The sequence below is a fragment of the Misgurnus anguillicaudatus genome, chromosome 7 (genome assembly GCF_027580225.2).
Source record: "Misgurnus anguillicaudatus chromosome 7, ASM2758022v2, whole genome shotgun sequence".
Classification (NCBI taxonomy): Eukaryota; Metazoa; Chordata; class Actinopteri; order Cypriniformes; family Cobitidae; genus Misgurnus; species Misgurnus anguillicaudatus.
Window position 1 is genome coordinate 2,347,614 of NC_073343.2, and position 15,433 is coordinate 2,363,046.

Genomic DNA, 15,433 nt, shown 5'->3' on the forward strand with positions numbered 1-15,433 from the left:
CATTGAACAAAGATAGGTACATATTAATTTGTCTAAGTTGAGGTAAGAACATAATACAATTTTGAAAAACTGTGGTGTTTTCCTTTAAAGAAAGACATTTCAATTAGTAATGAATAACCGTTTCATTGCTAAAGTGAAATGACTAAACCTAAACTATATATAAGCTTAATAAAAATGCTCATTTACAAGAAAACGGCAGATGTATTTAGAGGGTTTTGCATCTGATCCTACAAAATGGTGGAGAGATATTTACGATAGGAAGTGAGGTAAAACATTAGTGCAGTTCTCTGCAACAGTGATTTATTTAGATATACATTTCCTATATGTTATGATTCACGTGCAGAACATGACTTTGTTTATTTGTTCATGTCTATGCTCCGTGTCTGGTCTGCAGGTTTGTCCACATAAGTTGGCTTGTCTGGAGTGTCCCGTAGTGGTGGACAGCCTTGGTCTGTCAGGTTGCCAAGTCCACACTATGCTTGGAAAAGAAGCAGACCATTCAGAGCCAACCCAGTCCAGTGGGTATTAAAAAGATGTTGGGATGTTTATAATGGGAATGGTAGTTTGTTCCCTGGCACCCGGGTGTACCTTAGGGGTTAGTGGTGGCAAAGGTCAATTACAGGTTCGGCATAACAATAATAAATCAAGTTGAAGGATGCTTGTGTAGAACTCATTGAATTTATGTGAAGCATGAAGAACATGGTTGGCTGGGATAGTTTATTATTTTTGCATTGGCATATCGATGCTTTGGATGGATTATGAATAGCCTACATTTTCATTTTAAAGCAAATGATCTGGTGAAGGAGCTGGAAAACTCAACTGGACATTTTAACTTTGATCTACAATAATTCAAATATTTAATCATTATTTACACGTGTGCATTTGGCAGGCACTTTTATGCAAAGTAATACATTTTATTAGTATATGTGTTCCCTAAACCATGACCTTTGCTTTGCTAACTTAATGCTGAGCTACACTGTCAGAAAGAAATGGAAGGAGGGATAGAAAGAGATTCCCAAGATTGTGAAATCCCAATCTCTTCCAGCAGAGGTCCTCCAACAATAGCTTTCTGCAGCATGTTGGTCTTTATCTTCATAGACCAAAATCTGCAAAGGCCTTTTTATGTTTAACAAATATCCCAAGAAAGATGACCTTCTCCACATAAAGATTAGAGGATGTTTTGTGGTCTGTAAATAAAAGAGTAAGGCAGATCATTTTATCCCTAGCAACACATATTACGCAAATATAAAAAATATGAGCATGTTTTGCATTGCAGAATAATAAGCCACGTCTTTGTATTCACTATATGACAGACAGAATATTGTCAGAGTATTTGCTATAGTCTCTATCCATCTTATGTCATTATAAATGGTTCCAAGTTGTCACTGTGACAGTACCCTTTAAAAGGGTCCGAATATGTACCATTTAGGTACCAATATGTATACATTTTGTACCATTGTGTACCTTTGATGTACTAATAAGAGCTCTTTAGGTGCAAAGGTGTACTTTCTAAAAGTGTACAGCCCCAGGGACAGCCCCAATACAGATTCCTGTAGTTCCTCGGAATGCTGTTTTTGGTATTTGCTAGGAGCAGTCCTATGGTGAAAACCCTGAAATGGCAACCAATTAGTTTGAGTTCACATGAAATACCCTAAAAATAACATGTAAATAGCTCCAAATTATGGATTTTACCCCAAATATTCTGTATTGCTCTAGGTCAAACACACACACATGGAGGTTATACAGTAGTTATTTTTAGATGACACAAGCTGATCCAGTTTCTCATATTCTCCTTGTTCTAAATACAGCTTAAAAAGCACAGAGTCGATATCCTGAAGACAGATTTGGCCTTGAACTGTTTGCCTGACTTCTCTTAAAATGTCGTCCAAGAAGCTATATTGCGGTCGTCTCGGTTTAAGGTTCAGAGATCCTTGGCACTGCTGACTGTTATTGTCTGAGGTGTGAAATTTTCACTCACAACAGACATGGATGGATAAAGGCGCATGATTTCCCTTGGGTCTGCTTTACCTTACTGGACAACAAAGATTAGGTGCATGGTCATTGTAATGTTTTAACAACCTAGGCTGTCAGATCATTTTTTCAAATACAACTAAACGATATAACAGAATTTACACGAAAAGCTCATTAAAGGGCACATATTATACCCATTTTACTATTTAAACACTTGAATATGCATTTTCTTATTTAAAATAAGTAACTGTCATTTTGTTCAATGCAACCATGGCTCAATTCTGTGTACATTGAGCTCATTATGGTCTTTAGTCAGCACTGGTACACCTAATACATTAATCAGCATTTTCATGGTGTTATTTTCCTGTGGCTTCAAACAAAAGGCTCACAAACACAGATGAGTAAGAAGGTCATGCAAGCATCTATTGCAAAAAATGCAGTAGCTTTCTCCAGGTATTATAAAGCTCAGTGATTTGCATTGGCAGACTTTACTAACATATCAGAGGAGGACAAGACATAAATCAAGTGTTTAGTACTTTATCTTTGCTCTTACCCTGCAAGAATCTTTTGGCAGGAGATGTTGAACTCCGTCCAGCAGTGTAAGAGCTTCATCAACTTTCTCCTCTCTAACAAGCTCTTGAATTTGATACTCAAGGGGAACTGATGACAGGCGATGAATCTCTTTCTCAGCCACAACAAAAACGCTCAAAGAGCTGAACATTTATTAAATAGCTACAGTATATTCAAAAGATTGTCTACAAATGATGCTCTCAGTACAAGATTAAATAAGTGTATTTAATAAGCTTAGTGAAAGCTGGTTCCAGCAGGAATTGATTCATAGAGACAGGTTGGAGAGTGAGGTTTGAAATATTAAAGGTTAAGTGACATCAGCAAAAAAAGAAGAGTGTTGCAGAGGATGTTATTATGAGTCAGTAAGGACACTCATCTGTTTTTACATTACTTTAAAATAAGCTATTAAAACTGAGTTAAGCAATAAAATAAAATAAAATAAAATAAAATAAAATAAAATAAAATAAAATAAAATAAAATAAAATAAAATAAAATAAAATAAAATAAAATAAAATAAAATAAAATAAACATTTAATTTAATTTAATTTAATTTAATTTAATTTAATTTAATTTAATTTAATTTAATTTAATTTAATTTAATTTAATTTAATTTAATTTAATTTAATTTAATTAATACTTTCTAGTTACAGCAACTCACAACTACACTTTTTTCTTTTTTATCTTGTTTTCAGTACAAAAAAAAAAACATAAAAATTAAGTGAATTTGTGCTTAAAACAAACAAAGCAACAACAACAACAAAAATAAATAAATAAATAAATAAAATGCTAATGGGGTAAGAAAATAAACACTTAAAAGGGACATATCATGAAAATCAGACTTTTTCCATGTTTAAGTGCTATAATTGGGTCCCCAGTGCTTCTATCAACCTAGAAAACATGAAAAGGAACAACTCATTAACTTAGTTTTGGTAAACCATTCTCTGCAAGCATGTGAAAAAATAGGTCATTGAAATTTGGCTCCCCTTTTGATGTCAGAAGGGGTTAATACCACCCCTTAATATGCACTATCGAACCATGGCACTGCTATTTATTGCAGAGATCATCTCGTTTGCATTTGAAATGGCACACCCAAAATCGGCACGTTTTGTTCACACCTACAAAGTGGCAATTTTAACATGCTATAATAAATTACCTATATGGTATTTTGAGCTAAAACTTCACATACGTACTCTGGGGACACCAAAGATTTATTTGACATCTTAAAAAAGTCCCTTTAATACGAGAAAAATTCAAGGAATATTTTCTTACCCCATTGGCAGATATATGTATATATATATATATATATATATATATATATATATATATATATATATATATATATATATATATATATATATATATATGTAATACTAAGTCAAAATGATTGTTCCTGTAGCTAGAGCAATTGTGTACACACACTGATTAAAATGCTTGAATGGACTGTAATCTGCTTTGAATAATAGTTTCTGCCAAATGTGTAAACATAAATGACTTGCATACAGTCAATTTAATTGTACTCAACAATTTAAAGGTCCAATGTGTAAATTTAGTGGTGAGACTGTGAATTGCAACCAACGGCTCAGTCTTCTTCATTTATTCTTTACACCATTCCAGCATCTATGGCTAAATTTATGACAAGAACTGGTAGATTCATACATTTACATTTAGGCATTTAGCAGACATCTTTATCCAAAGTGACTTACAAAGGAAACAATCAGATTTGTCATGATACATTTTTTTACGGTAGCCTCCAAAGGACAAACACGTCATCGTCTGAGACAACATAGTGAAAAAACGCGCTCTGTAGAGCAGAAACGTGGGGGCGCAAAGTTCAAAAATCTTACCCAAACATCCTGGCCCATTTAAAATGAATTCCTCGTTTCCGTATTTGTTGGCTCTGATATTTTGTTTTCCCAGGTTATGTGGGAAAAGGTCGAGGGTGGTTTGGCTCTGATAATCATGGAGAAAATATCTGTCACAAGTGGCCACACACATACAGGTCTCCTGCACAGCCAGAGCCATGGGTTCGTGAGGCCGAACCACCTGTCTCACACACTCCCATCTGTCTGCACACACATTATAAACGCTCATTGATTTTTTTTCTTGCTGGAAGCTACAAAGAGATCCACAAAAATAGACTGCAATCTGCACCTCAGACTTAATAGACACAAAAATAACAAGTTCTGGATTTTCTTTAGGGCAGAATTGAATGCATGGAGAACATGTTGAGCATCGTGACAGAACCGTCTCTCAGTACCAAGAAACGATTCAGAATAGGGGCTGGGTGATGGCTCCGCTTCGGCCCATCTGTCTCTTCTCCACCTCCTGCACAGCAAGCTTCCTTCACCACTCATGATATTTACAGTCAGATACTCCACAGCTTCCTCTTTGATCCCAATATAGAGGTTTTACCAAACACTCTAAACACGAAATGCTTGATTTCTCTCTGCCTTTCCCTGAGGGAAATTTTTGGAAAACTAGCACAGCAGTAAAGCTTTCATGGTCACTTACTTAGATCAAAAATAGACCTTAAAAATCATCAGGAACCTTGAACGTTTGGCAAAAAAAGAAAACAATAAGGTTGTAGTCTGATATTAAATATGTTCTCTGTTTGTCACACCACAGAAAAATTTTATATTAACCACCCATCCATCCAAACTAAAATAAAATAATTTATCAAAATGTTGAAAAAACAGGCAGGATTTTCTGCTCTCAAACGCTGGGGGCGTGTCCACTGTTGACACTGAAACCACGCCCACTTGCGGGAAAGATGCTGGTGATACGAGATTTTGGTTTTTGAGATACAGTAGGTTTCACTATTTTTTACAGTCTATGGTTCCACTGAAACTATGAAACTACTGTTTTCACTTCGCTTTTTTTTACATTAAACAGGCAGGAGCTGCGTTATCTGCGTCTTTATTTTCCAGGCTCCGCTTCAAACAATCGCGAACCAGCGCACACACAACGTCATGACAGGAAGCAAACCATATATGGCACTTCACCGTAACCTCTTCCCGAGCATGCCCATTATAAAGAATGTGACGACCTTTAATGGCTCTGGTTTCAGCACATTTAATAGATGGTGGAAGTTATGAATATTCACGTAACCTCCTTAATCTCAAAAACCCAAAATCTCCGTTGTTCTGAAATATTTTCCGTCTGTCTCAACTGTCAAATACCACTACAAACTGAACAGATGCTCGCAATTGTGTTAGGGGCGGGGCCATGCTCAGTGGCTTATTGCGTCATCGAGCCATCGTTTTAGCCCCAGCCAAATAGTAAATGTTTAAATTAATGAATAATAAATGCTGTAGAAGTATTTCTCATTGTTAGTTCATGTTAGCTAATGCATTATTGCAAAGTGTTACAGTTACATTTTCATAATATACTGTACTGTGCTGTTGGTCGTAACGCTAAATGAAACGAGCAGAAATTGTCTCACTTCATTAATGTTGAAGCTGTCTGTTTTTCCACTCGAATGAATTTTGACCATCCCGTGTGATTCTCATCCTGAGAGGAAGTCAGTGTCAGCAGTTTACACCGCTTTCACTTGTGCACACTGAGTGCATGGTTGCACAATGCCAAATACCCATTAAAACCTACAGATATTTAAGAACTAAGGCAAAGACTAATAAATAATGTTAGCTTAATATGTTTTTAAAGATGTCCAGTCACATGAGATGAAGCAAAATACAGTTTATGCTGAATGAGTCGGTCATACTATTTAAAGACCCATCATATTATTTGGTGCTATGAAATATTATGAAAAAATGAAAAGACTTTATAGTGCCTCAGAGTACAGTACTACCACGGGTGCATATTGGTATCAAATGTATACATATCTGTGCCATAATAGTACATATTTAAAGGGTACCACCCCAGTGACAGCTTGGGACCATTTCTTTAAAAAAAAATCTTACATATATAAAAATGTAAGCGTTCCTGTAGTGGAGCATTGTGGATTAAATTCCAAGGAAACACACATACTATTAGAAAATGTATGTATGGTATGAATGTAATGGAAGTCACTTTGGATGAAAGCATCTACCAAATTCACAAGTGTAATGGAAATATCAAGTAAGAACCTAGATGACTGTTGCACAATATAGAATATAGTTGTATAAAACAGGCAGGAAAGAGGAAATGATACATTTATTGACAAAAAAAGTCAAAATACAATATTAGTGTGTGCTCGAAGTACAAACAAATGTTCAAGTGCGCATTTGTGTAAATGTAAGTGTTTCTAAATCATAGTTGCAAGCTCATTACACAATACATTATGCAGCCTATACACCCGACTACACAGAAAATTACTTTATTTCATCATACTATTAATCTTTCATGTTTATTCATCTATCAAGCGGTTACATAACATTTTTTCCATTTATTTAAACAGAAAGCCAAATTTATAATAAGCCTTTCCCCTCTGGCAAAAATCACTCAGGTGATCTCACTTCTCCCTACCACAGTCAGTACACAGGATGTCATCACGCTGGGTTAGAAATCCACGGCCCACCAGAGACACAGAGCACTGCATACACGTGAAACACTCGCTGTGCCACTGACGCTCTTCAAAGGAGATGTACTTAGTACCTGCCAAGCCTAAACCACACAGATGAAAATTAATGTAAAGTACAATACTGTCGTTTGTATTTTAAATGTCCTGTAAGAAAAGTGTTCTACATTCTGGGACATGCCCCCTTTTTCCAAAACTCTGCTCTCTCATGCACAATGCTTTGAGACTGCTGTTATCAAAGATGGTGAGTGGTACGGAATAGTTCATCCAAAAATGAACATTTTGTCATCATTTACCCTAATGTTATTAAAAATTGACATTTTCCAAGACTTTTTTAAGATGTAAAATATGTCTTTGGTGTCCCCACAGTACCTATGTGAAGTTTTAGCTCAAAATACCATATATATGATTTATTACAGCATATTAAAATTGCCACTTTGTAGGTGTGAGCAAAATGTGCTGTTTTTGGGTCTGTCCTTTTAAATGCAAATGAGCTGATCTCTCCACTAAATGGCAGTGCCGTGGTTGTATAGTGCAGATTAAGGGGAGGTATCATCCCCTTCTGACATCACAAGGGGAGCAGAATTTCAATGAGATATTTTTTACATGCTTGCAGAGAATGGTTTACCAAAACTAAGTTACTGGGTTGTTCTTTTTCACATTTTCTAGGTTGATAGAAGCACTGGGGACCCAATTATAGCACTTAAACATGAAAAAAGTCAGATTTTTTAATACCTGTATGAATTTTTTTATTCTGTTGAACACAAAAGAAGATATTTTAATAAATGATGGTAAGCCCACAGTTGATGGTACCCACTGATTTTCTATAGTACGGAAAAAAATACTATGGAAGTCAATGGGTACCATCAACTGTACGCTTACACTCTGATTCAAATATATTCTTTTGTGTTAAACAAAATAAAGGAATTCATACAGGTATTAAATAACATGAGGGTGAGCAAATTGTTTTTCAATTTTAGGTGAACTATCCCTTTATGAAAATTAATAAATATTTTATCACATTGATCACACTCTGCAAAATGTTGCGTTCACTGTACAATGTAAAAAGTTAGCTAGTTGCCTTAACTTTTCAAGATAATTCCACAAAAAAAATGGCTGTGTCAACTAATATATTTTTATTTGAATTAACTCAAAATTTTAAGGCAACTCTAAGGGCCCTATTTTAACGATCTAAGCGCTTTGTCTAAAGTGCACGGCCTAAACAGGCGTTCCCGATGCCACTTTTGCTAATTTAACAATGGGAAAAATGGTTTGTGCGCCAAACGCACGGCATAAAGGGGTTGTTCCTATTCTCGTAATGAGTAATGGGTGTGTTTTGGGCATAACGTGCAATAAACCAATGAGAGTCTCAGCTCTCATCCCCTTTAAAAGCCAGTTGCGCTGGCGCCATGCCGATTTCCAATTTATATGAAGGAATTTGTAAACTGCAAAACTAAGTGGAGTAAGAAGACCACCAGTTTAAGATTGATATAAAAAATTGCATTGTTTTCGTTTGTATTAAAACATTTAAAAGTCGTTTTCTTTCAGTCGGAAGTAAAATTACCAGGCTTTTAATTGCTGTAAATAAATAGATAGCCTACATGATCTGTGTTATCGCAAAAATAATTTACAAATATGCAAGAAAAGGTTTGTACTGTACTCTATCTCCTGTTTGTTACAAATAAGGTATTTTTAAAGAAAACAGGAGATATTTACAAACGTGTGGAGAGCTGAAACCTTTCAGCACTCGGGCAGTGCTGTAAGTGCTTTGAAAAGCATTTCTTAAGAACGGTTCTCATCTAATCATATCCACAGGTACAGAGGCAACATATACAATAAATCCATGGGGTAGCATTAAACGCACTTTGTCGTCCCGTTTGAGGCGCATATTACTAACGCGCTCATTAAATAACAAAAACAATATTCCATTGCGCTCTATTGCGCCGTGTGTATGATAGACCCCAAAAACTTTAAATTGACTTGGTAAATTCATATAGGACTAAAATCAAAAATGCATCTATCAAATTCTCTTTTTAACCTCCTCATAGAAAACACGACCTGTCAGTATAGGGCTCAAGTGTTCTGAATTAATTTTCAGGAAGTTTAATAGACCTCAGTCTGTGTCTTTTGAAGTTTAAATATTCTGGGGCTGCAAGATTGACAAGACTGATATTTCCTTACAGCTATTTCATTAATATCTGTCAAGTAACTGAAAGGTTTTCTGCAGTAAGTGCATTCCATAAAAAATTGCTTACAGCACTTTTAATGTTGAATTACATGAAAAGATTTGCCAGATGTGATTTGTAAAGGATGAAAACATACTAGTAATTGCTTTGGTGCAGCCCACACATTTCTTGGCATACAGGTTGCTGAAGCAATCCAGGCAGTATGGGTAATTTTCTCGTGAAGTGAAGCGCTGGCCTGCAAGTTGTCTCTTACATCCAATGCAAGTGAAACAATCACGGTGCCAGGGCTTATCTTGATATGTGACACCTCCGGTTGTAATGGCCTACAGAAATAATAGCACGGCACAATTTAGTTCAATTAGATACATACACTGTAAAAAATACTTTGCTGCCTTAAAATTTTTTGTTGAATCAAGTTGGATTTACAAGTCATTTCAACTTACTATTATTTATCTTGACTAGAGATGAGTTGTAATAACTACAGGTGAGTTGTTATAACTTATAAAATGTTTTAACTTATAAACTTTTCTCAACTATATTTTATAAGTTGTGACAACTCATCTCTGTTGACATGACTTGTAAATCTGAGTTGATTCAACAAAAAATTTTAAGGCAGCAAAGTATTTTTTACAGTGTATGCAATATTATTCTGATTACTTTACAAATGACTGACTTTTTTACAACTGCAGCATTGGTAGGCAAATTGCTTCTCAAAACAAGGGACACAGAAGTAATTGTTATCTTTAGGGATGAAAGACTTTGTTCCTATTGGTTGCTGACAGCGCTGACACAGAAAACACGTTTCATGCCAGCTGTTCCCTTTGTACTCCATTTTCCGTGAACCTACAGACAAAAGACAGATAGAAATATGGATCTTTAAAATTGAGGTGAAATAATAATTGGCATTTGATCAAAAAAAAATGTAATGTATAAAAAAATGTCATTCTTCTTCTAAAAACTTTTTCATTGGACATAACCAAGCCTCTCCTCATCCAACCACCTGTCATGAGTTTCGTCTTATCAGTTCTTTCTGAATAAACTCTCATGCTGCATTTTTGTTGTTTTTATTCAGAAATAATTCACAAGATAGATAAGTGATGTGACCCTGTCTGTAAAATCCAGGATAAAGTCTCATAATCTAACTTTGAGATTAAGAGCATCAAAATTTGATAAAAAAAAAAAAATTGGTCTCCCCAGAGTACACATGTGACGTTTTAGCTCAAAATATCATATAGATAATTTATTATAGCAAAATTAAAATTGTCATTTTGTAGGTATGTGCAAAAATGTGCAGTTTTGGGTGTGTCCTTTAACATGCAAATGAGCTGATTTTTGCACTAAATGGCAATGGTAGGATAATGCAGATTAAGGGGCGGTATTATCCCCTTCTGACATCACCGGGGGGAGCCAATTTTCAATGACCTGTTTTTCACATGCTTGTGGAGAATGGTTTACCAAAACTAAGTTACTGGGTTGATCTTATTCACATTTTCTAGGTTGATAAAAGCACTCAATTGACAAAAGGACCCAATTATAGCACTTAAACATGGAAAAAGTCAAATTTTCATGTCCCCTTTCATTTCAATCTTTAACATGGCCTTACTCAGTCAATATTAAATATATAAAGGTTATATTTTCACAGAATCTTTTTTACACTATGGAGCATGATTTTATTTAGAAAACGGTAAATCACAAAAATTACTTTGAGTTTTCATGGACTGGGTCATAAATGAAAAGAGTTTCTGTATGAAACAAACAATGCCCTACCATTTAAATGATTCAATGACTCACCACTTCTTGCTAAAATGTTAAAATCACCACAATTTGCTTTGCAAAGGGATAATGCATTGTACCTGGCATGATGGTTTTCGTGCATGTTGTGCACTTTGAGGAGTACTCGTGAGAATAGCACTCGGTGCAGAGCAGAAGGTCATCTTTAGCAGCAAATGGTTTGTCCACCAACGATCTACTGCATTTGGCACACTTGAAGCAATTTTCATGCCAGTGTCGGTCTTTGTAGGAGAGGTCCTGAAGTATGCATGCAAAAAAACAATGCTTGCAATTCGATTTTATGTTAAATTTACAGTAATTTACAGTTTCCTTAGGCCTACCTTACAGTTGCACCCAATTGGCAAAGAACAGTCCTCACAACAGTTAGCAAACAGATTTTCGTAACACTTCGTACAATACTGCGTGTCTTCTTTCAGAATATACTTCTTTCCGAGCAAACTGTCCTTGCAGTAGTGGCAGTCGAATCTTTCCATGGACATGATGAGATGTTTATGCCTTGGAAGCAGTAAACAGAATCATTAAATGACTAAAGCAATCAGAAAAGTGCCATCCATAATATATGTACTACCTATAAATGCTATGCAACAAGCTGTAATGACGGTCACTGAAAACTATATAAATCTTAAAACAACATTAAAGTTATCTGTAAAGCTGATCTTTGTCTTTAGGAAAGAGTACAACTGTACCTCCAATGAGTTTCAGAAGGGCTGTAGGGTGAGTACAGGATGGTCAGAGATTGAATGGGTGCATTAAAATGACCCTCTATAAATACTATTGCTCTTATTAGCTGAATCCCCTGGGGATAATGAACCAGTTGCTTATCTGTGCACCTTTTATGGGAGTCAAATCACAACACCCTTCTTATGGTCAAGATGACATATTAAGCTTTCTGTATGTTTTAATATGAGTGTGACCTTTTTTCCTTTACATTACATTTTTGTTTTCTGTAAGGGCACTCGACATGTTACAGAAAATCACCCTTTTGATTTTAAACACACGCTATCACTATAGTTACATTTCTCTTTGTCACACATATCTGGGGAATTTCGATTGCACTGTCCTCATACACTTAATACCACATTGCATCAATATCGGAGCCCTCAAGCAAGCGCTGATAGCTTAGAGAGCTGAAGCCAAATGTTTTGATGGTTGCCAAGCTTTTTTCTACAGCCTTGAAATTGCTGTGGCTTGATTGAACGTCTATTGACTGTGCAACAGTTTCACACGGAGGAGTTTCATTGAGTTCTGCTAAATGCCGTAATGTAAAAGTCATTGACAGCTGCTGTAATAAAATAATTAAGTCTTATAAAAAGATACAGTAATTAATTCCTCTGTGGAATATAATGCTGAGTTATCTATGCTATCTTTTGTCTTCTGAAGCCATATAGTGCCAAAATTGTATTTTGCTGGAGAACAGTCAGATAAGGTATTTTCACGTTACGACAAGGTCAAATTCTTGGATTTATTTGGATAAACAAGGTTTGTATAATTTTTTTATTAATCTTGTATAGAAAGTACAAACCGTTCACATGACATGTTTCTAAATGCAACACGATGGTGATTAAATTTGTTATACTCATTCTCTACTTTTTAAACAATACACTCATCTAATTTGTTCAAAATTCCTAATTTTCATGCGAAATCTGACATATGTGAGTCTTTGTTACTACTGATTATTATATTTTTATAACTTGATAAAAACCTGACGCATGTACCGTGTTGCATCAGGTGTACGAAGTGGAGAACACATCCAATGAAAATCACTGCACCCGTTAAATTGAGTTGATTAAATGCTGCTTTATTGATTATTTAAAATATTCTGCTTATGTTTGCATTTTTGTAAAGAAATATATTTTAATATTCACATATTTCATATTTTTCAAGTATGACCAACATGGGCAAGTCTTATATCAAATGAAAGCTCTCACTCTCTGGAATAAGGCTACCACGTTATTTTTGTTCTATTTTTATCACATATCCAACAATTGTCAAATGAATAATGAGGTATCAAATGGTCTTTTGTAAACATATGGGAAACTTGAGTGTGGACTGCCTCAGATAGCACAGATAGCCACAAATGCTACACCATCTTTTCTCGTAGGTCCTACTCTAAAAAATGCGTCCATTCACAGCATTTTCTTTGGTTGTGTGCATAATTAATCCCTTGCTATTTATTATATGTGCAAAACAAAAAAATAATATTTATATGAAAAATGTATTTTCGCACCCTTCAGTAAATTAAGAATATCTTTTGAATGCGACATGCTTTTTTGGGTGTTTACTGCCTGGTGCTGGTAACAACCAGAACTGTCTGCAGTCTGCTAGAGCACCCAGAACCAGAGTTATACACTATAAAAGACAGTATTTACAACATAAAAAAGAAAATTTGGTGTTTTATCATATGAAACACAACATAAATAACAATATTTGTCACAAACAGCAGCTTTTTATGTAACTTCAAAGGGTTTTCTGCAAAATGATATAAAGAGATTGTATTTATTCCACTGTATGTGGTTATGGGAGCACTTCAAATGTTTTTAGGCAGAAATTTTATACAAAAAGGGTATTATTTCTCCCATCAGTTGGAGTAAAATAACTTTTGCACTTATTATGATAGAGAAAAAAATCCTTTTTCCTCTGTAAGCTGGCTATTGCTGGAATCAAACAAAACTGTCTGCAGGTTTCGTTACCATTCAGGGCCAGAGTTATACACTTTTAAATACAGACTTTAGTAAAAAAAACATCAAAAAGCGCCTATTTATTTTTGTGTTTATTAGAGGACTGACAACACATACAACCATGTTGAGCACTTTTAACAGTGTTTTGTGTAATTTTAAAGGGTTTCCTGTAAAATGATACCAAACTTTTGTATGTGCACCTCTGCTTGTGGGTATGAGAAGATTTTGAAATTGGGTAGGCCAAATCGTTAGGCACACCATTTTCTCCTTCTTTCCAAAGCGCTCGGGCAGTTGCGCTACTGAGGTTTTTGTCACATGACCTGCGGTGCGCTTGCAGCATTCTGAAAAATTGAGATGTTTTCAACTTGATGCTGTGCGGACACGCCTGGGAAAAACGAGCGTGTCACTTTCAATATGAGCGCGCATAACGCATGCCGACATTTGAAATAACGAACTTGAGCGCACAAAAGATGCGATATGTAAGTGGCCCCTAAAATATTTTAAGATGCTTTGCTTAAAACTTTTTTATTCTACTTATTCTCAAATAAACAATCTTTTTTTTAAAGGTCCAGTTTGTAATTTTTAGAAGGATCTCTTGACAGAAATGCAAAATAATATTCAAAACTATATTATCAGGGGTGTATAAAGACATTTCATAATGAACCGTTATGTTTTTATTACCTTAGAATGAGATGTTTTTATCTACATACGCAGAGGGTCCCCTTACATGGAAGTCGCCATTTTGTGCCGCCATGTTTTTTACAGAAGCTCTTAACGAACAAACTATTTTACTAAGTTATCTTCAACGGTGATATGTTTGTCCTGTGGCAGCTACCATGGCTTCTCTATGCATTTCAAAAGCGAAGGGTGAGCTGAAAACTTAGTTGTTGGTTGCAATTTGCAACCTCACCACTAGATGCCACTAAAATTTACACACTGCACCTACACTGCACAGTATTTTTTTTAAATAATGACATTCAAGAAAATATTTTGAATTAATGTGAAAGTTTGGGATTGGGTCAGTGTAATATATTTGATGTAGTTTATCATATGTTTGATATGCTTGATTTTAACCCTTTAACTGCCACACCAAGAAAAAGGCATTTGAAAAATTTTTTGTTTGCATTTCTGATCTCCTTATGTCACCACTTAACACAATCAATGTATTTTTTTTCAACACATCCCATAATTTTTTAAAAATCGGCCTCTACCAAACGGTTGATATGTCACTTAAAGGAATTCAAACACATACTATGGAAATTAGAAAATATGAACTATAATACAAATTTTTTACAAACATAATCCAAATAAAATGGTTTTGTATATTAAATCTTCTTTATTTATTGAAGTATAACATATTAAAATATTTCAGGTTTTCATTTTAACGCAGGACATGACATGTTTTCATGTTTTTTGCAATAAAAATGACCAAAATTAACAAAAATAAGGATATTCTGCATTTAAAACCTAAAATAAAAGAAGGCCAAATATAGTAATACAATGGCATATTAGTATTTTATGATTTAAGAAACACACTGTCAAGTTTGGTAGTGCAAAATAATTTTTTTTGTCTTTTTTTTAGATAAATTAAAGGGGTCACGTCATGAAAATCTGAGATTTTCCATGTTTAAGTGCTATGATTGGGTCCCCAGTGCTTCTATCAACCTAGCAAATGTGAGAAAGATCAACCCAGTAACTTAGTTTTGGTAAACCATTCTCTG

At 34.9% G+C, this 15,433-nt stretch overlaps 2 protein-coding genes across 2 annotated transcripts; both read right to left on the reverse strand.

The window, feature by feature from the left end:
- Window positions 1-356: 356 nt before the first annotated feature.
- On the reverse strand, window positions 357-6,110 carry LOC129417735 (transforming growth factor-beta receptor-associated protein 1). The gene is given in 9 exon segments (XM_073870025.1): window positions 357-473; window positions 2,525-2,631; window positions 4,245-4,641; window positions 4,644-4,744; window positions 4,747-4,821; window positions 4,824-4,874; window positions 4,877-4,950; window positions 4,952-5,018; window positions 6,092-6,110. Coding segments are annotated over 9 exon segments (1,008 nt in total).
- Window positions 6,111-6,678: 568 nt separating this feature from the next.
- Window positions 6,679-11,842, reverse strand: fhl5 (four and a half LIM domains 5). Its single transcript, XM_055173239.2, has 6 exons — window positions 11,721-11,842; window positions 11,355-11,529; window positions 11,097-11,271; window positions 9,917-10,086; window positions 9,380-9,566; window positions 6,679-7,143 (listed from the first exon to the last, which is right to left on the reverse strand). The coding sequence occupies exons 2-6, from the start codon at window positions 11,511-11,513 to the stop codon at window positions 6,992-6,994; spliced, it is 843 nt and encodes a 280-aa protein (XP_055029214.1). The 5' UTR covers window positions 11,514-11,529; window positions 11,721-11,842; the 3' UTR covers window positions 6,679-6,991.
- Window positions 11,843-15,433: the final 3,591 nt, after the last annotated feature.